The 21,618-nt window shown below is 34.1% G+C and overlaps 1 protein-coding gene across 4 annotated transcripts in view; it reads left to right on the forward strand.

Annotated features, from left to right (window-relative positions):
* Positions 1 to 21,618, forward strand: part of LOC107518948 (broad substrate specificity ATP-binding cassette transporter ABCG2) — a 106,238-nt gene that overhangs the window by 18,655 nt on the left and 65,965 nt on the right. For 3 of the 4 annotated variants that reach the window (XM_036227717.1, XM_036227722.1, XM_016161099.2), the window contains exon 3: positions 8,192 to 8,264. In XM_036227717.1, the coding sequence (XP_036083610.1) occupies positions 8,192 to 8,264 (73 nt within the window). Of the gene's footprint in view, positions 1 to 8,191; positions 8,265 to 19,071; positions 19,090 to 21,618 lie in introns of those variants that run through there. The other variant, XM_036227720.1, reaches the window with a different exon arrangement.

Genomic DNA, 21,618 nt, shown 5'->3' on the forward strand with positions numbered 1-21,618 from the left:
GGAAAATAAGTGAGAAGGTAAAGCTGTTGGGGAAAACATTTCAAACTCAATTACAAACGGGTTTACAATTTGTTTTTGTCCTCCTCAGGTAACACAAAAATATTTGATTACTTACATTCTTATATGTCATCATATCTAATTCACTCAAAAGATATTTAATTACTAGTTTATATGTGGATTAGCAATGTTTTAAACTTCTCTGGCATACCCACAAAGTAATTCTCCTAGAAAGGGTACTTAGATTTTTTTTAAAAAAATATGTCTTTAGATGTATATAAAGAGGGGACTAGCACAAAGGCATAAATATAAACTTATTCAGTTTTAAAACTGGGTCAAAAAGTTATTGACAATTGGAGAGAATGGTGACTACTAGAAGAGATTTTTGTTTGTCTATTTGTTTTGTCTTTAGGTTGTCTTTGAGCAAGAAAAACTCAGTATGTTGCTAATGACATATTCTCTTGAATCTAAAATTCATTATTATTTTATATACCAACACAGTCCCATCTAATTAAATGGGAAAAATGCTTTCCTTCCACTTATAATTTTTATTTTATACTTATTGAAAGAATTCTCTAAACTTTGATGAGATTTTTTAAATCATGTTTCTTTTTGCATACCTAAAAAGGGAAATAAAAATACAATTAATTGGTTGTTATTCCTAAAATTTCTTCATCTCCAGACACTAACTCTTTTGAATCACTTAAAAAATATCTTTTCATACTTTATTTTATTTTTTATTTTAATTAATTAATTAATTAATTAATCAATCAATTGTTTCTATTGAAAAATGATTTAATTTTTTTTCCCCCTGTCTACCTTCCTCCTCCCCTGGTAACCATTAGTCCATTGTCCATGTCCATGAGTCTCTGTTTGTTTGTCCTGTTCCTTTGTTGCTTTTAGGTTTATATCCCACATATAAGTGATATCATGTGAATGAATCACTTTTGACTCAGCGATGGATGTCTTCTGTTTTTCACACAACAGCTACCTTTGTGCCTTCAGAGTATCAGGATACAGCTACTTCTTAACATAATCCTTAAGGGAACCGAAAACCAATTTTGCCAGGTTCTTTAACTGTTTTGCAGTTATACAGAGCTGGCCTACACTAAACACCCAGGAATATTGATAAATATATCACACACCACTTTCTAAGAACTATTTGGTTTCTAGAAGTAAAGAATAGTCCACTATTGTTTCAGTAACTTTCATTCACCTACTGAAACTCATTCTGCAAGTTTTGATGCTGACACTTTTGATGTTCAGGCCTGTACAGGCAATGACAATAACTATGTCATAATTGCCTTCTGGCCAGCAGGAATTGTAAGATGCCATTGATTAAGAAGGTCAACTTGATTTTAGTGATGAGAGAAAAGTGTGCATCTTAAATCAATGAAATATGGTAGATGCTTTTTGATAAGGCTCAATTCAAGTCTTTTGCTTCTATCTTTCCAAAAAAGCATAAAAAATTTCAAACTATCAAAAATAGGAATAAATATTGTAATAAGCAAATAAACACCAAAGTAGGAAAGGACAGAGGAAGAGAACACTAAATGGAAAATGATTATGATCTCCAAACCTATATGTTCCCTCCCCTGTGAAACCTCCACCCTCAATTCTGCTTACTTGGAAGAAGAGGAGAAAGAGCACAAGCTTTAAGTTTTGTGGCTTTTAGCTGTTAGCCTCAGAGAAATTTACTAAATGTCTTTGATCCTCTATGTTCTTACCTGTAAAATAGGACTAACAATATTTATCTTTCCTAGTGACTTTGAGGGTTAAATGGGATTATATCTCAACAGTTTTTTTCTTTTTTTTCCTTTGAACTATTAACTTTGTGTATATCATTGATAAGACAAATATTCTGTCTAGCATCTTCGCTGGTATACTTTTCTCTTTTTGAATTATAAATTCCATGAGAATAAGAACTGCCTCAATTCACAATGCTTTGATATTGCAGTTACCCAAAATAGATTTGCTGAGTTAATGAATTAAATATATACCAGTGTCCCAGGATAATTTTTATAGATGATTCAGAACCACAGTGATATAGCAAAGTTATAGGATACAAGGTTAATCTACAAAAGTCAACTACTTTCCTATATACCAGCAATGAAAAAGTGGAATTGGAAATTAACACAATTGCTATTTACATTAGCACCCCCAAATATGAAACACTTAGGTATAAATCTAAGAAAATATGAAAAGGTCTATATGAGGAAAACTACAATACTCTGATGAAAAAAAAAACAAGAATAATTAAATAGATACTCCATATTCATAGATAGGAAGACTCACTATTATAAGATGTCATTTATACCCAACTTGATTTAATGAAATCACAATAAAAAAAAACAAGTAAGTTAGCTTGTAGACATTGACAAACTGATTCTCAAGTTTATATGGGGAAACAAAATACCCAGAATAGCCAAGGTGATATTGAAGAAGAACAAAGTCAGAGGACTCAGAAAAGTATGAGATCATTGAAGGAATAGGCATATAGATCACAGAACAGAAGAAAAGGTTCAGAAAAAGACCCACATAAATATAGTCAACTGACCATTGACAAGGGAGCAAAGGCAAAACAATGAAGCAAAGATAACCTTTAACAAACAGTGCTACAATAAATGGACACTCACATACCAAAAAAAAAAAAAAAAAAGGAATTAAGACACAGAACTAACATGCTTCACATGACTTAACTCAGGATGAATTATAGATCTAAATGGAAAACACAAAACTATTACACTCCTAGAAGATAACACAGGAGAAAATGTAGGTGACCTTTGGCATGGCAATGACTTTTTAGATATAGCAGAGGTATGACCTATCAAAAAAAAATTGATAAGCTGGGCTTCATTAAAATTAAAACATCTGGTTTGTGAAAGATATCATCAAAAGAATGAGGAGACAAACCATAGACTGGGATAAAATATTTGCAAAAGATATCTGATAAAGAACTGTTATCAAAAATATACAAAGAACACTTAAAATTCAACAATAAGAGACAATCCAAATAAAAAAGGCACAAGAGACCTGAACAGACACTTTATCAAAGAGGGTATACAGATGGTAAAAAAGCATATAAAAGATGTTTTATATCATATGTTATTAAGGAATTACAAATTAAAACAATGAAATACTACTACTATATACCTATTAGGGAGACTAAAATCCAGGACACTGACATCGAATACTAGTCAGGATGTGGAGCAACAAGAACTCATATTAATTGTTGGTGGGAGTGCAAATTGGTACAGCCACTTTGAAAGACAGTTTGGCAGTTTCTTACAAAATGAAACATATAGTAGCACAGGATTCAGTAATCATGTTCCCCTCTTTTTACCCAAATGAGTAAAAAACTTGCCCTCACAAAAACGTCGACATGGATATTTATAGTAGCTTTACTCATAATTGCCAAAATAGAAGCAACCAAGATATCCTTTGGTGAATGGATAAATAAACTGTGGTACATCCAGACAATGAAATATTATCCAGTGCTAAAAAGAAATGAGATATCAAACCATGAAAAGACAGGGAGGAATTCATAGTATTGAGTGAAGAAGTCAATCTGTAAAGGCTACATACTGTATGATTCGAGCTATATGACATTCAGGAAAGACAACACTATGCAGACAATAAAATGTTTGGTGGTTGCCAGTGGGTATGGGGAAAGGAGGAATGTGGAGCACAAAGAATTTTTAGGGCAGGGACACTATTTAATATGATACTATAATGATGGATAACACATCATTATATATCTGTCAAAATCCATAGAATGTAGTAATTTAAATCCTAATTTAAACTATGGACTGTGGGTGATTATGATGTGTCAATGTAATTTCATCAGCTGACCAACAAGTGCACCACTCTGGGTATGCTGAAGTGGAGGAGAGAGTGTTTGGTGGGGAAAGCAGAGGATAAAGGAGAAATCTCTGTATATTCTACTCAGTTTTGTTGCGAATATAAAAGTGCTCTAACAAATAAAGAGGGAAAAGCTAGTTATGACCATATAGATTAAATCATAAGCAGTGAGCATTCAGTCTTCAATCTGATATATATATATATATTTTTTATCTAAAAGTGGTGGTCCTGAAAAATAGCAAGAATATGAAAGAATGAAGAATTTTATTAAGTTAAAAAAACTTTAGATTTAAATCAAAATGACTGTCCCCTCCTGCAATTAACATCCCCTCCCACAATTAAAAAAAAAATCAGCATTCTATCAATGCTTAACCTAGGGTAAATGGTAGACATCAGTTGGCTCTCAGAAGAATTAGCAAATATGTAATGTAAAAGCAGAGATACTACAATAACCCATCTTGAAGTTGCCTATCAACCACAAATCAGGGGCAGGGCAAGGAACCGATCTCTGCAGAAATCTTCCGTTTCCGGCTGGAGGATGTCTGCATCAACCAGCTGCTAGGATATCTGCCAACAGTGCTAGGGTGACATTTAGTTTCCTTAGTGTTCTTTCATTCTAAGAAGAGTTGGGATTAATCACACACATGTTTAAAACAATCAAATCCATATTAATACTTTTATATTAAAGAATTTTCCCCTACTGGTTATTTTATATATTTCTATTAGTGAAGAGAATATGAGACTGATTTTGTTCACCCAGTTGCAATGTGTAATTAAAGAAGTGATTCATGTTTTTGATTTAAAGTTGAAATCTTACTAAGTTTGTAGAAAATTATGGGATATTTAAAAGAACTAAGGTTGATCATATTTATAATTTTAACTATTTACTTTATATATGTTATTTGAGCATGCGGGGAGGTTTAGTGTGTTAAAATAAAAAACGGAAGTATCTAAGTGAGCAGAAAAGAGTTGACACAGCAGACCTGAGACTGCTGTCCTTAGGAAGGCCTGCTCTCAAGATGTATCCTTGATGGTATCTGGAAAGTTGAGTAACAGAGTGCTCCCAGACAACAGTTAACTAATAAGGGTGGTTTATGCAGACAATATGGTTTGTAATGAATGTCTGCTTTCCTTCTTGGAATCTGAAATTTTGGTTAATTCTAGGCAGAGTGTGCCTATTTACCCATCCCCCAGTAAAAACCTTGGGCTCTAAGTCTCTAGTGAACATCCCTAATCAAATTTTTGCCCACATGTTGTCGAATCTTCATTGCTGAGAATAGTGTGCTCTCTATAACCCCTCATGGGAGGGAGGAGGGGGGAAAAGGAAGTTGGAAGATGGAGTGCTCTAGACCATGATGATCTTCCCTTTATGATCCAGCTATGTATCCTTATAACATTGCTATAGTAAATCCTGAGTAGAGCTATATATCAAGTTCTATAAATCCTTCCATAAATGTGGAATTCTTCCATGAATCTCTAAATGTGGAGGTGGTCTAGAAGACCCCCAATACACTAAGGAAAGTAAATATTTTCTTCCAAGTACAGTCTAGAGTGTTTGAGAATATTTAATTAACTATGTTTGTAAATTAGATCAAATATTATTGAAAGATCTCTTAGAAGTGAATAATACAATTTGCTAGAATTACAAATAGAGCAATAGCATTTGTAAACTGAATTTACAGTCTTAAGGAAAACTAGAGTGCTAAGTTTGTAATTTTAATCACCAAGTATTAATTTTTAAAGTCCAGGTAAACTTTTGAATAGGCTTCTCAGCCTACAAAAAATGCCCCTCAAAAAAGATTTTCAAAAGCTCAAATTTATTCTCTCTCATCAACCCATAACAGGTTGCTTGTCCTCCTAATCTCAGTTACAGAAGGGCATTTGTTCAAATTGACCACAGTTCTATATTATTAAGATTTTAGCTATAAAGGAGGAGCCTAGCATCCAGCCCTGTTTATACCACTTGGTATGAACCATATCATACCATCTTACAGAGTCTGCTTCTGATGGTGATATTCAAATGTGATTTTTATAAAAGTCCCAGTAGGTAGGGAATAACAATATAGTATTAAAGACCCAGGAAAAGTTCACAAAAATTAGCCTTTTGATATTCTTTAATGCCCTTGACAAATTTCTCCATTGGATGATGAAGAGTGTGGCAGGGATCTCTAGTAAAGCAGTCGTGCCTGAAACCTACTTGTTATGCATTAAGAAAATATGGCTTTAAGAACTTAGTATAAGGAGAAAATAGAGACTTTCCCCTCCGTACCTAGCATAGTACCTGGCACTAAGTAAATCCAGTACATATGTGTTGAATGAATGGAAAAGCTGATGATTTAGTTGAGGAGAAAAAAATGTAAACATGTCAGAGTTAAATGACAATACAAGATGTGATTTGGGGGACATTTAAGAAGCAGCAAATGATTAGATTGCCAAAGAATGGAAATGAGACTAAGTGTTAAGAGCTCAAAGCAGAGGGAGACCATTGTAGGCTAAAGTGGTCAAGCAAGGAAGGCTTCATGGAGAAGTTTGGTCTTAAAAAATCTTGACCTTAAAAATACATTGTACTCGAATATGTGAGAGTTGGGGAAGGCATGAGATGCAAAAATGTGAGCAAAGAGACAACAGTGAGAAATAAGAGGCATGGTTATGAAATGCATTTTGACCTCTAGCACTGCAGTCTAGCTGTCTTACAAAAGAAGAGTGGGGCAAAAGCCTCTTAACATCAGGTTGTGGTGGCTGTACATGTCAGGCTCAGAAGTTTGAAGTTGATTCTTTTAATAGGGAGAAGAACAAATAGTTTTTCAACAGGCAATGATATGAAGGAAGAGTTTGGTGGTTCTAGAATAAAGAGTATACTGAGACCAAAATATAGAATAGTTTAGATTGGATTAAAGGAGTGAGTGTTGATGCCACAGAATAGTTAGAAAACGGTGCAGATATAAAGTAATATAGGGCTAAGCTAAGGTAAGGTCAGAGGGAATGGAAATAGACAGATGTCTTAAACATTATCAAGAAAGAAGTGTTGGGACTGGTGACCACATGCAAAGAAAGGGTAAGAGTACCTTTACGAAAGTGAAAGAGGAGGATAAATTTTCAGAATGAAGTATATATCTGTGAGTTGTTTTAAATGGTTAGTTCTTCTTTTTTATACCAAATGAATTAGAATCAGTATGAATATTGGAAGGTAGTGTGAAAAGAAAAGTTCAGACCCCAACTGTTCCAATACTGAAAAGAACTTTTGCAACTTAAAATGTTATTAGAACACATACTTCAAGGGTTTAATGATTATATAATTTTTAGAATCTTGACTTTACCATGGAAACCTTGGGAGAGTCAAGCAAGCAGTACCTAGAGGAATAATGGACATAGTGTTAAACTGGGATTTTGGAATCTGCTGGGATGTTTGGAAGACTTTTTAACCATTTTGTTAGAGAAGAGCTGAAGACACCAACAGCTTTGGTGATTGTGCTTCAGGAAAAAGTACAACTTGCCAAGTTTTCTGCCAGTGAAAGTCAAAGGAAACAGAACTACAGGAATTTGTTGGATGTTTCCTAATGTGTCCCTGCTGGTAGACGTGCTTCAGAAAAGGCTGAATTGCTCTTGTCCAAGGAGGAAGCAGCTTTACAAAAGCAAAGCCAAAACGAAAACTTGGCTGTACTCTTAAGAGGCCAGGCGGGTAGCATTGTTCAGGCCAGCCTGACCTTCCTGTTCTGTGGGATTTGCAAACATATTTTGTATTTAACTGATAAATATCATAGCAGCATAGGTCCCAGATTTCAAGTCTATCTCCATACATAAGCCACTACTCTTAATTATGAAATAAAATATGCCTAGGAATGTCCTAATCCTCAGTATCTCCAAAACAGTGCAATTAATTCTTTTCTAATGGAGAGAATAACCAATCCCATTTCACCAAACGCAACAAAAGTCCTCTACCTCTTCAAAACACTGTTCTGTTTCCTCTTTTATTGTAGGCAACGGGACAAATTAAATAAAATGGAGCTTTCTTGCTCTGCCAGAAGAGGCCAACTGATCTAGAACCTAAAATGTACTGAAGATGTGCAAAACTTTTACATATACATAGGCCCACATGGCAACTGTGGTTATTGAACATCTATAGCAAAGTCATTGTCTGTCCAAATGGTATGCTAAGCAAATGGGACTGTCTTTCTTAATTCTTTCTAGGTGGGATATGTTGGCTCTTTTAGAAGCAGCAAAATCCTTTCCAACTTGACGAGAATAAAACTAGAGAAACAGAAAAGAGGAAAGAGAAGATTTGCAAAGTCATTCAAAGGGAATAATTACATAGAGGGTTTCCTTCTCTTTTCAGGTTTGGAGCTGAAACGCCTTTGGTTCAGCTGCTGTTCCAAGATTTTCTGGTGCAAAAAGAGGAAGCAATCAGGGTAATCTGTAAAACTTTACTTTGTGCCACTATGATTAAATTTTTATTTTGATAACATCAGTAATATTCAGTTGTCCTTTTATTTCTCCAGTTTGAAGAGAACCTCGTTTTCCAGGTGTAGCCTTCAAGTTATTTTGTAGCTCCAATATTGGAACATTCTAATTAAACCACTTTGAAGAAATAGTCCTTCAATTTGTTAACTACAGCTTTCTTTGGAAACCAGCCATAGTTGTTCATTAGTCTCAGCCCTGGGTCATCGAATCCAGATGTCAGAATCCAGCTATCATTTAACAGTTTATAAAACCAGAAAGAACAGGAGTCTCTGATCTTCCTCTAAGTTCTTTTGTCTCTTTACTTTCTCTTTAATTCCTCCCCATTTTGTTTTCACCTCTTCAGTTCCTAAATAATCTGCAATCAATCTTTTGAATCACCCTTAGTATTTTCATTGGTTATGTAAACCCCAAAATTTAAAAAAGCCAAAGTGAGAGGCAACAAGAATTAATTTGAGATCGAAGAATAGCTATTTGGCAAGCTCTGATTCAGACAGAAACCCAAAGTCTTCTGATTATGGGATGAAGGTGATTTTTTTGTTGTGTGAGAAGGGGAAAAGAAATAACTACAAGAGTAGAAGGAATGAATTTCTCTTGGGTGCTAATAAGCTAAGGAAGGAATTTCTATAGGTACGAATAAGCCAAGTTATTCTTTAGCTGTACATGGTGGCGCTTATTTTAAAGTGTTCTTAATTTTTAGTCTTCATAGTCAGGATATCTGCTAGCTTTACAGATAGTTGTTTGAAATACAATGTTGATTTGGCTCAGTCTAAATGTTCCTTTGCCCAATCAAAACATTCTAAAATTTCAAGGAACAAGATGTACAAGACGGTTCCTAGCTTGATTTAAAAATGACTCCTCTCTTTTATGAATTTGACCTCAAAAGCAAGGGAAGTAAAAGCTAAAATAAATAAATGAGATTACATCAAACTAAAAAGCTTCTGCTCAGCAAAAGAAATCACCCACAAGGTAAAGAGATAACCATCTGAATGGGAAAATATATTTGCAAGCAATGCCTCCAGTAAGGGTCTAATATTCAGAATATACAAAGAACTCAAACAACTCAATAACAGAAAAAAATATATATCATTATCCAGTCAAAAAATGGGCAGAGGACCTGAACAGACACTTCTTCCTAGAGAACATACAAATGGCCAACAAATATTTGGAAAGATGCTCAACATCACTAGCTTTTAGAGAAATGCAAATCAAAACCACAATGAGATACCATCTCACACCTGTTAGAATAGTTATAATCAACAGGACAAGTAATAATAAATGTTGAAGAGGATGTGGAGAAAAAAGAACCCTCATACACTGCTGGTGGGACTGCAAATTGGTACAGCCACTATGGAAAACAGTATGGAGGTTCCTCCAAAAACTAAGAGTTGATCTACCATATGATCCAGCAATCCCTCTATTGAATATTTACCCCAAAGATTCGCGAACTCATATCTAAAAAGTTATATGCACACCGATGTTCATAGCAACATTAGTCACAGTGGCCAGGACATGGAAGCAACCGAAGTGTCCTACGACAGATGATTGGATAAAGAAGAGGTGGTACATATATACAATGGAATATTACTCAGCCATAAGAAGAGATGAAATACTGCCATTTGTGACAACATGGATGGACCTCGAGATAATCATGCTAAGCAAAATAAGCAAGACAGAAAAAGTTGAAAATCACATGATATGACCTATATGTGAGATATAAACCTAAAAGTAACAAGTAAACAGGAAAATCAAACAGAGACTCATGGACATGGACTATAGACTAGTGGTTATCAGAGGGTAGTGGGTAGAGGAAGAGTGGGGAGGTAGAAAGGGTAAAGAGGATCAAATATGTGGTGACAGAAAGAAATCTCTGGGCAGTGAACACAGTGTAAATATGTGTATGTGTGTGTGTGTGTGTGTGTGTGTGTGTACACACACACGCATATATATATATATGCCTTACTGTTAAAGCATATAGCTGAAACTAATTGGATTTAGTTAACCAATGTCACTATAGGAAAAAAATGGCTCCTCTTATGTCAACTTTTCAGTTATAAATGGAATCTCATTTTAATGGCGTTTTATTGAACACCAAACATTTTCATTAAAGTTTGTCAATGTAAGAAATCTCAAAACCTGTAGAGAATTTTTATGAGTTTATATGAGCCAAACTGATGACATATGCAATGAAGAAAAATCTCAAATGCTCCAGAGAATAACAGTTTTGCAACTTCTTTTATACATTTGAAATTAAGAAGGGGATTGGAGAAATTGGAAGGGGATTGGGAGATTGGAGAAAGCAAAGCAGGGATTGGATTATAGGGTAGGTAACAAGATTATGTGCTCTCTTGAGGTTTAATATTCACTTTGAAGGGTATTACTCTGGATATTTCAAAGGTGTGTTAACTTAGATGCACAAGAATAATGGATAGGGCTGGCTTAAAACCTTTCACTAAGAAGTAATATGCCTGGGGCATGACTGTACGCCATGACCTGTCCAGTTATTAATTTAAGATCAGATCACTCTGTGAAGTTACTTTTTATAGAACCCCTTTTTTTTTTGATCCACAAGTTATATTTAAATGGAAACCTATCCTCCTAGGGTAAGCAATTTGGGTGGGAGTGAGAGAGAAAGGGAAACTAAGGAGAGGTTTATGTTACTAAACTATTGAAACAAAAAGTTATACAAATAAAATCTCTTAAATTTGGTGACGGCCACTAATGAACATTTCCCCATTAGTAGCATGTTGGGGGCAGCTCATGAAATAGTGCAGTTGATAAGACCATTTGAGCTAAACGTGATAGCGCTGCACCAATATTTATGCTGTGACTTTTCTTATAAGATTTTTTTTTTTTACAAATTTTACTGAACTTCTCTCTCTCTCTCTCTCTCTCTCTCTCTCTCTCTCTCTCTCTAAATTAAATTTATTGGGGGTAACATTGGTTACATTTTGCTGAACTTTAAATAGCTTTTAAAAACCCAAAAGTCCAGGCAAACCCATATACTTAAAACAGACTCTCCCAGGAGATTCCAGTGGGCAGACAGGTTGAGAACCAGTGCTTCTCAACCTTACTATGTGTGTGAATCACCCAGGGGTCTTGATGAAATGCGTTTCTGATGCCGTAGATCTGGGGTGGGGCACAATTTTCTGCACTTCTAACCACCTCCCAGGTGATGCCATACTACTCATTCCTGGACCTTGAGTAGCAAGGAAGGGATTAGACAAAAGGTCAAGATCAAACTTTGGTCTTTATCATATTGACCTGGGGAATTTGGTAAAAATGCAAATGCCCAGACCCATTCCTGCTTCAAGGAACCTTATTAGCTTCCAGGTGATTCTGAAGTAAATTAAAATACAAGAACCATTGGTCTGGACTGTGGATCCTCAGCTGTCTAATCATTCTGCCCAGCCTGTTATATTTTTTTTCTTGCCTCTTGTTTCCTTTTCTGTACATTCTGAAGTCTTAAAATACAAATAGCAGAAGAAACTAAAAAATCAAAACGATGGAATCTTAACAGTCTAACACTGGTATATGAAATACATTAATTAAAAAAAAAAACAGTTCATATGGCAGATATGTCATTCCAAACAATCCAGTCTAAGGCTCTCTGGACTAATATAGGGATGTTTGGCATTGTGTTTGCAGAATCTCACTTTGACTGATATTAGGCAATAATCTTTATTTCCCTCAGTTTTCATAGTCTTATACCTCCTCACCTTGAACCTCATACTTATGTATGGTATTTTTTAATTTTTTAAGGATGTCATTTTTTACAACTATGATAGTGTCACCTTAGCCTTAGTTAATTAAGACTATCAAAAAGAGACTTTCTGTTCTATTTTGTCATGATATGTTATTTTCTGCTATATTTTCGGGCCCAAACTTGTGGTATATTAAGAAAATCTATACATTTTTCCCCCCACCAGACACATATGACATCTCCTGGCATAATAGATTTTACAGTATGTTGTGTTGATTTTTTGTTCTTTTAATATCAATAATAATAGCTAACATTTATTGCGTACTTACTGACTGATAAACACTTCTCTAAACACTTTACATGGTTAAACTCATTTTGTCCTCCCAGCAACCTAGGAGATAGATGTCCCCTTTTAGATAGATAAGGAAACCAAGAACTTGGTCCAGGTGACAAAGTACAATGTTGTAGAACTGGGATCGGAAGCCTGGCAGTCTTGATGCATAATTTCTGTGTCACACTGTTTTTAGTGTTGTCATTTGCATGTACATGTCTCTTCATTAAATGTTTGTATATATCTACATTTCCCTTTACAAATACTTTAGTTTTTGGAGCAGTTTTAGGTTCACAGTAAAATTGAACAGAACATACAGAGACTTCTCACATACCCACTGCCCCTACACATCCATAGCCCTCCCCAATTATCAACATACCCCTCCAGAGGGGCATACTTCTTACAAATGATAAACATACATTGACAGATTAGTTATCACCCAAAGTCCATAGTATGAATTAGGATTTACTCTTGGTATTGTACATTTTATGGATTTTGACAAAAGTATAATGACATGTATTAACCATTAGTGTAGTATACAGAATAATTTCACTGCATTAAACATCCTCTGTGCTTCACCTGTTTATCCCTCCCTCTTTCTTACTTCCTGGCAACCTCTGACCTTTTAGCTGTCTGCATAGTTTTGCCTTTTCTTGAATATCGTATAGTTGGAAACATACAATATCGTAGGCTTTCTATATGTGCTTCTTTCACTTGGTAACATGCATTTAAATTTTCTCCATGTCTTTTCACAGTTTGAGAGCTCATTTATTTTTAGCACTGAATAATATCCCATTGTCTGGATGAACCACAGTTTGTTTATTCGTTTACCTACTAGAATATCTTGGTGGCATCCAAGTTTTCGCATTACTAACGAGCTACTGTAAATATTTACGTTCAGATTTTTCCAAGAACTTGGATTTTTTTTAACTGTTTGGGTAAATGCCGAGGAACACTATTGCTGGATTCTGTGGGAAGAGTATGTTTAGTTTTGTGAGAAACTGCAAAACTAACTCCCAAAGTGGCCATACCAATTTTCATTCCTACCAGCAATGAATGAGAGCATTTGATGTTATGAGTGTTTTGGATTTTGGCCTTTCTAAAAGGTATGTAGTGGTATCTTATTCTTGTTTTAATTTGCAATTCCATAGTGACATATGATGTGGAACATCTTTTCATATGATTATTTTTCATCTGTATATCTTTTTTGATGAGATGTCTATTAAGATCTTTGGTTCATTTTTTGATTGGGTTGTTTATTTTCTTATTGTTGAGTTTTAAGTGATCTTTGTACATTTTGGATACCAGTCCTTTATCAGATAGCTTCTCCCATTGCGTGGCTTATCTTCTCGTTCCCTTTGCAGAACAGAATGTTTCAATTTTAATGAAACCCAGCTTATGAGTGATTTCTTCCATGGGTCATGCCACTGGTACTGTACCTAAAAAGTCATCACCATACCCAAGGTCACCTATGTTTTCTGCTATATTGTCTTCTGGGTATGTTGTAGTTTTGCATTTTCTACTTAAGTTTATGATCCATCTTAAGTTAGTTTTTGTGAAAAATGTAAGGTCTGTGTCTAGATTCATTTTTTTTTTTTTTGTATTTGACTGTTCGTTGTTAAGCACCATTGTTAAGACTATCTTTGCTCAATTGTTTTGCCTTTGCTCCTTTGTCAAATATCAGTTGACTTTATTTATGTGAATGTATTTCTGGGCTCTCTATTCTGCTTCATGAATGATCTGTTTGTCTATTCTCTCACCAATACCACACTGTCTTGATTGCTGTAGCTTTGAAGTTAAGTCCAGAAGTTGTATGTTGGCTATTCTGGATCTTTTACTTCTCCATATAAACTTGAAAATCAATTTGTCAATATCTCCATCTAACTTGCTTGGATTTTGGTTGCAGTTGCATTGACTCTATAGATCAAGTTACGAAGAACTGACATCTTGACAATATTGAGTCTTCCTATCTATAAACATGAACTATCTCTTAATTTTTTAGTTATTCTTAGATTTATTTTCATCAGAGTTTTGTTGTTTTTCTCATATAGACCTTGCTCACATTTTTTTTAGATTTATACCTAAGTGTTTCATATTGGGGGATACTAATGTAAATACCATTGTATTTTCCATTGCAAATTCTACTTGTTCATCGCTGGTACATAGGAAAGTGATTGGTCTTCATAGGTTAACCTTATATCCCATAATCTTGCCATATCATTAGTTCCAGGAGCTTTTGTTGTTGTTGTTGATGATGATGATTCTTTTGGATTTTCTACATAGACAATCATGTATTTGCAAAGACAGTTTTATTTCTTCATTCCAAATTGGTATGATTTTAATTTCCTTTTCTTGTCTTATTGTATTAATAGGACTTTCAGTATAATTTTGAAAAAGAGTGTTAAGAGGGGACATCCTTGCTTTTTTCCTGATCTTAGCGAGAAAGCTTCTAGTTTCTCACCATTAAGTATGATGTTAGCTGTAGGCTTTTTGTAGATGTTCTTTATCAAGTTGAGGGAATTCTTCTCTATTCTAAATTTGCTAAGAGTTTTAAATCGTTAATGAGTTTTGACATTTATCAGATGCTCTTTGTGTATTTATTTATAGGCTCATGTGATTTTTCTTCTTTACCTTGTCGATGTGATGAATCACATTAATTGATTGTCAAATGTTGAAACACTCTCATACCTGGTATAAATCCTGCTTGATTGTGGATTTTATACATTGTTGGATTCAATTTACTAATATTTTGATTAAGATTTTTTGCATCTATATTCATGAGAAATATCGATCTTTTCCTGTTTTGGTCTTTTCTTGTAATGTCTTTTTTTTTTTTTTCCTTTTCTTTTCTGATTTTGTCTGGTTTTGGTATTAAGGTAAAGCTGGCCTCCTAGACTGAGTTAGGAAGTATTCTTTTGGCTTCTATCATTTGTAAGAGATTGTAGGGAATTGGTATAAGTTCTTTCTCAGATATTTTGTGAATTCTCTGGTGAACCCATCTGAGTCTGGTGCTTTCTGTTTTCGAAAGTTATTAATTATTGACTTGATTTCTTTATAGACAAATTGTCTGTTTCTTTCTTTATGAATTTTGGCAAATTGTGCCTACAAGGTCCATTTTATATAGATGATCAAAATCGTGGCCATAGAATTGTTTATGGTATATTTTATTATCTATTTAATGTCCATCAGTTCTGTAGTGATGTCCACTCTTCCCTTTCTGACATTAATCATCTGTGTCATCCCTCTTTATTTTTATTTCTTTGTTAACCTATCTAGAGGCTTATTGTTTGTTTAAAAAATCTTTTTATGGAACCAGCTTTTGGCACTTCATTAATTTTTTCTGTTCATTTTCTGTCTTCAATTTCATTATTTTTGCTCTGATTTTATTATTTCTTTTCTTCTGCTTACTTTATATTTGATTTTCTCTTCATTTTCTAGTTTCCTAAGGTTGAAGCTCAGATGACTAATTTGATATCTTTCTTTTTTTCTAATATATGCATTAATGCTATCAATTTTCCTCTAAGTACTCTTTTGCAGCATCCCATGAATTTGATAAGTTGTATTATCATTTAGTTCTTTCTGTTTTTTCCATTTCTCTTGAGATTTCTTCTTTGACCCATGTGTTATTTAAAAGTGTGTTGTTTGAAAAATAAATTTTAAAATGTGTATTGTTTAATCTCCAAATATGTTGGGATTTTCCAGTTATCTTTCTTTTATTGATTTCTAGTTTAAATCCATTGTGGTCTGAGAGCATAGATTGTATGATTTCTATTCTTTTAAATTTGTTAAGATGTTTTGTATGACTCAGGATGTAGTGTGTCTGGGTGAATGTTTCATGTGAGCTTGAGAAGAATGTGTAATCTGCTGTTGTTGGAGGAAGTAGTTTATAAATATCAATTTTATCTAGGTGACTGTTGGTGCTGTTGAGTTCTACTATATTCTTACTCATGATTTACCTGGAGGATGTGTCCATTTTTGTTACAGGGGGCTTAAAATCTCCAAAATAATTTTTGATTCATCTATTTCTCCTTGCAGTTCTATTAGTTTGCCTTATGTATTTTGATGTTCTTTTGTTATAGGCATACACATTAAAGATTGTTATGTCTTCTTTGCAAGTACAATTCTTTATTATTATGTAATGTCCCTCTTTATCCCTTGCTTTGAAGTCTTCTCTTTCTGAAACTAAGGTAGGCATTCCATTTTTCTCCTGATTAGTCTTTGTATGCATAGCTTTCTTTATCTATTTATTTTTAATCTATATGTGTCTTTATGTTTAAAGTGTTTTTTTTTTAAAACAACATGTAGTTAGGTCTTGTTTTTTGATTCACTTTGACTATTCTGTCTTTTAATTATTGTTGTTATACCATTGATGTTTAAAATGATTATCGATATATTTGGACTAGTATCTACCATATCTGTTATTGTTTTCTATTGATTCTCCTTGTTTTTTGTTCCTATTTTCATCTTCCATATTTTTTCTGCCATTGACAGTTTTTCATATCATTATCTCTTCCTTCTTAACATATAAATTATATATATTTTAAAAAGATGTCTTTTTTTAAAAAAAACTTTTTTTTAGTGGTTGCTCTCAAATTTCTGACTTTTATGAATTTCTTTCTCTCTAAAGAACTTCTTTAGATATTTCTTGCAAGGCAGATATACTGGCTACAAATTCCCTCAATGTTTGTTTGTCTGGGAAGTCTTTATTTTTATTTTACTTCTGAAGGGTAACTTTACAGAGTACAGGATCCTAGGTTAGTCTTTTACTCTCTCAATACTTAAATATTTCACTACTTTCTTCTTGCATGATTTCTGAGGAGAAGTCGTGTGTAATTTTTATCTTTTCTCCTCTATAGATAAGATCCTTTTTTTTTCCTTCGGCTTCTTACTTTATTTTTTTATTTTCTACAATTTAAATATGATGTACTTAGGTGTAGTTTATTTGGTATTTGTTCTACCTGGCGTTCTTTGAACTTCTTGTGGGTTTATAGACTGAATGTTTGTATTCCCTCCTCCCCCCACCTCACCACCAAATTCTTGTGTTGAAATCCTAACCCACACATGCTGGTATTAACAGGTAGTGTCCTTGGGAGGTAATTAAGCCATGAGGTTAGAGCTTTTATGAATGAGATTAGTGCTCTTATAGAGAATGAAGAGCTTTCTTGTAGTCCTTGCCATGTGAGAGATAAAACAGACAGCCATCTACAAACCAGGACACAGGCTCTCCTCACCAAAACCAAATTTGCCAGTATCTTGATCTTGTATTTTTCTACTTCTAGAACAGTGACAAATAAATGTCATTTTTTAAGTTACCCAGTCGATAGGACTTTGTAGTAACAGCCTGAGTTAACTAAGACATATTTTGGTTTCTAATCTTAATTTGGGGGAAATTCTCAGTCTTTATCGCTTCACATATTGCTTTTGTACCTTTCTCTCTTCTCTTGGAATTCTCATTATGTATATGCTATACCTATCTTGGGTATTTGTCCTTTTGTTCAGTTATTATTGTTATTATTATTATTATTATTAATTATTGGTTTCAGTTTCTTTTGACATATCTCAAGCTTAGCGATTCTTTCCTAAGTTGTGTTCAGTCTGCTAATAAGCCCATGGAAGACATTCTCCATTTCTGTTACAGAGTTTTACTCTCTAACATTTCTTTTTGATTCCTAGAATTTCCATCTCTATTTACATTACCCATCTGTTCTTTCATGTTGTCTACTTTTCTCATTAGAGCCCTTAGCACATTAATCATAGTTGTTTTAAAATCATGATCGGATCTTTGCAAAAGCCTTGCCATATCTGAGTCTGGTTATGATGCTCGATCTGTCTCTTTGAACTGTGTTTTTTTGCCTTTTTTTGTATGCTTTGAAATTTTTTGTTGAAAGCCAGATATTATATACTGGGTCAAGGGGACTCTTGTATATTGGTCTTTAGTATGAGATGGTACAAAGTGGGGTGAGGGGTAGCATTCTGCAGTCCTATGGTTAGGTCTTAGTTCTTTAGTGAGCCTTTTCTCTTAGGCTGAACCTTCACAAGTGCTTCTCATCCCCTGACTCCTCACCCCCATCTCCACCCTGCAACCAACCTTACATAAGACAAGATGGCTGGCTGGAGTTGGATCTTTTCTTTTTCCTTGGTCATTTGGGCTCTAATAAAATCCCAATATATTAGGCTCCAGTAAAATAGATTCTTTTGAGAACAGGCTATGTTATGAACAGAGCATTCTGGTTTGTTTCAAAATGATTACTTTTCCTGGGAAAAGCCCAGGGAGATTTTTCTCTGATCTTTCCTGTGAGAACCTGGTAGAACTCCAAGAGATAAAACTCACAAAGTGAGGAGACCCTCTTGGTGTTTTCAGTTCATAGACTTGTCCACTCTGAGCCTCTAGCTAGTCATCAATAATATGTCAGGTTTTTCTACCCTGGTACAGGTCCATTAAGCTGTGATTCTGTATTTGACTGAGTGTCTTTCCAATTTTAAGGGAAACAGTTTTCCCTGTATCCTCAGGTCCCTGACAAATCAAAGAGAAGCTACTGATTTTTCCATTCAGCTCTTTACTTGTTGTTAGGACAGTGATGACTTTGAAGGTATTTATGTTCCTGACTGCAAATTGAAGTCGGTTCGTTTTGAATGCCAATTTCTCTCAACAGCCATGGTAAACACGGTTTTTGTTTGTTTCTATGTTTGAATTAGTTCTCCAATGATGAATTGCTGCTCAGACAGAAGTAATTGGTACTTAGTAAGTATTACTGAGGTAAGATAAACCTAGTTAAGAGGCCGGACCTCACCTAAGTGGGTCCATAAACTGGATCTTTTCAGTGTTCTTGTAGCGATGGAGCTCATATTTGCTGATTCGTAATAATTAAATGCACAAAAATTTGAGATGTGAATCAGAATAATAATTAATCGATTTTCTTAAGAGACATTTCTTTCTATACTTGAGATATTCAGTCTTCTAGGCAGTCACTTCCAGACATCAGAATAAAGAAAAGTGGATATACTTTAGAGCTTTTTCATCCTAGTGTTGAGACATGCTTGTGTGAGCTATGTCTACCCATAACAGAGTAAAACCTCCTTAGGGACTAGAAATTTCATATTGCCTTCATCCAAGGTTAAAAGTGTAGTTAAGTATTCTCAAACTCTAATACTCATAACTAATTATAATAAAGACACCATTTATGGGATGATTCTTCTGTGCCAGAAACTATGCTAAATACTCAATCCTCACAAATTCTTTGAAAATAAAATGATTACTCTTTGCTAGGTTAGGTAAATTAAATGGCTTAGTTAAGGTCACCCACCCAGTTAGTAAAACTCAGAGGCAAGTGTCAAACACAGAGCACTCTGAGCTGACCATACACCATATGAATTCTCAACAATTCTTGGACCGTTTTTTTTAGTTTCCATATAGACAAACCCTTTGTGTTAACACATTCTTTATTCATATAGGTTGTTGTGAAACTAGTTGTAAATGATTCGGCATTAGCTTTGGCCAGTTTATGAAAAGTTTTCCATGAAATTTTATAACCTAGAATTTTTAAACATATATAAAAAGGGTAGAGAATATGGTAATAAATACTTACGTATGCACTCTGAGGATTTTTATACATTAGTATCAGTCTACTGTCTACAAAAAGATTCTTTTAAAATATATATCATTCTGGTCACTCCTCAAAACCCCCAATTGCTTCCCACATCTAAATAAAAGCTCAAAATACCAATGAACCACGAAGACCTAAACCATCTCGCTCTGTTAGCCTTCAGCCCATCTCCTACCATTTTTCTTTTCATTATTGGTACTCCAGACACCTAACCCTGCTATGCCTTGAAGATGCCACACACTTCCTGTCTCAGAGGCTTTGTGCCCACCACTCCCTCTCTCTACACCACTCTGATCTCAGTATAGTCATTAGTATTAATTTTAGCTGTAAGATGGTGGCATCAACAATAAAAATGTTTTTGTCTCGTGTTCAAGAAATCTAAAGGTAGGCATTCCAGAGATAGTATAACAAGAACCCACATTCCTTCTATCTTGTTACTTGACTCTGAGTGGCTTCTATTCTCAGTCACCTCACAGTCCAAAACAGGGACAGGAACTCCAGTCATCATGTTTGGATTCCAGCCAACAGGATAGAGGAAAGGGGAAAGGGCACTCTGTGTTTCTATGAAGTGTTGAGTAAAGGAGAAAATTGAAACATTTGATGTCTAAATAAAATCCCTTTTACTTTCATGGACACCTTTGAGGATAGTGGCAAGGCGTTCTTTTAAACTGAACTTATTTCTAATCACTCTTCTAGTAAAAATATAGTTGAGTTTAATCTTTTTGTACCACCTGTGGTCCAGGAGATTTCAGATTTCTTTTGTTTTAGCAACAGAAACCTTTTTAAAAATTAAAAATAAACATATAACTTCAATATAGAAAAATATTTATTATCATATATATGATAAAATTTCTAGTGTTTATTTATTAAAAAGTTAGTCAGTGAAAACAAAGTATATTTGATGAGCACAAAAGGGGTTTGTTATAGTTGAAGAAAGCTTCTGAAATAAATTTATTTCTGCATTTGCTTTAGTCATACAATATTGAGAAAAATATGATTCACAAAGTAGTAGGTGGAAATAATTTCATGTTTTTTATTGTTTTTCTTCTAATAATTTTATGATTTTCTCTGATTAAACACAGATGATCACAGAAGATTTGTTCTGAGAAAACATATAAAAATAGTTCAAGTTAACACTTAGGCTTCCAATATGTTAAACTTTGATAGACACTACATGAAAGGGCACAGTATATTTTTGTACAATTTATAAAGTTTTTTAAACAAACAAACAAACAAACGCTTCTCTCTGTATTTTGAATAAACATATTGTTATTGTTTTTTTAAACACTTTATTGAAATTTAGATACTATTAATTTTAACTGTACAATTCAATGAAGTTTAGTAAATGTATAGAGTCATATAATCATTACTAATCCAGTTTTAGAAACTTTCTATCATCTCATAAAGCTTCCTGCAAACCTGTGCTTACTGGTGCTACTTGTACCCCCTGTCTTTCCTCCCTTTTCTTTCTCTACCTTCCAGCTGAGAAGAGTAGATGGTTTCCTGGAAGCTGGTGTATTAGTGTCTGTCTAAAACATCCATGGTATATGTTTCCTTTAAAAAGTGTCTTAACATAGCTATATAACTTTTCGTGAAAGATAAAAATTATAAGTGATTTTGTCATCGAGAGAACTTTGAGTCGATTAATTTTATAAACTGTGTAATAA

The sequence above is a fragment of the Rousettus aegyptiacus genome, unplaced genomic scaffold, assembly GCF_014176215.1.
Source record: "Rousettus aegyptiacus isolate mRouAeg1 unplaced genomic scaffold, mRouAeg1.p scaffold_m13_p_10, whole genome shotgun sequence".
In the NCBI taxonomy this organism is placed as follows: domain Eukaryota; kingdom Metazoa; phylum Chordata; class Mammalia; order Chiroptera; family Pteropodidae; genus Rousettus; species Rousettus aegyptiacus.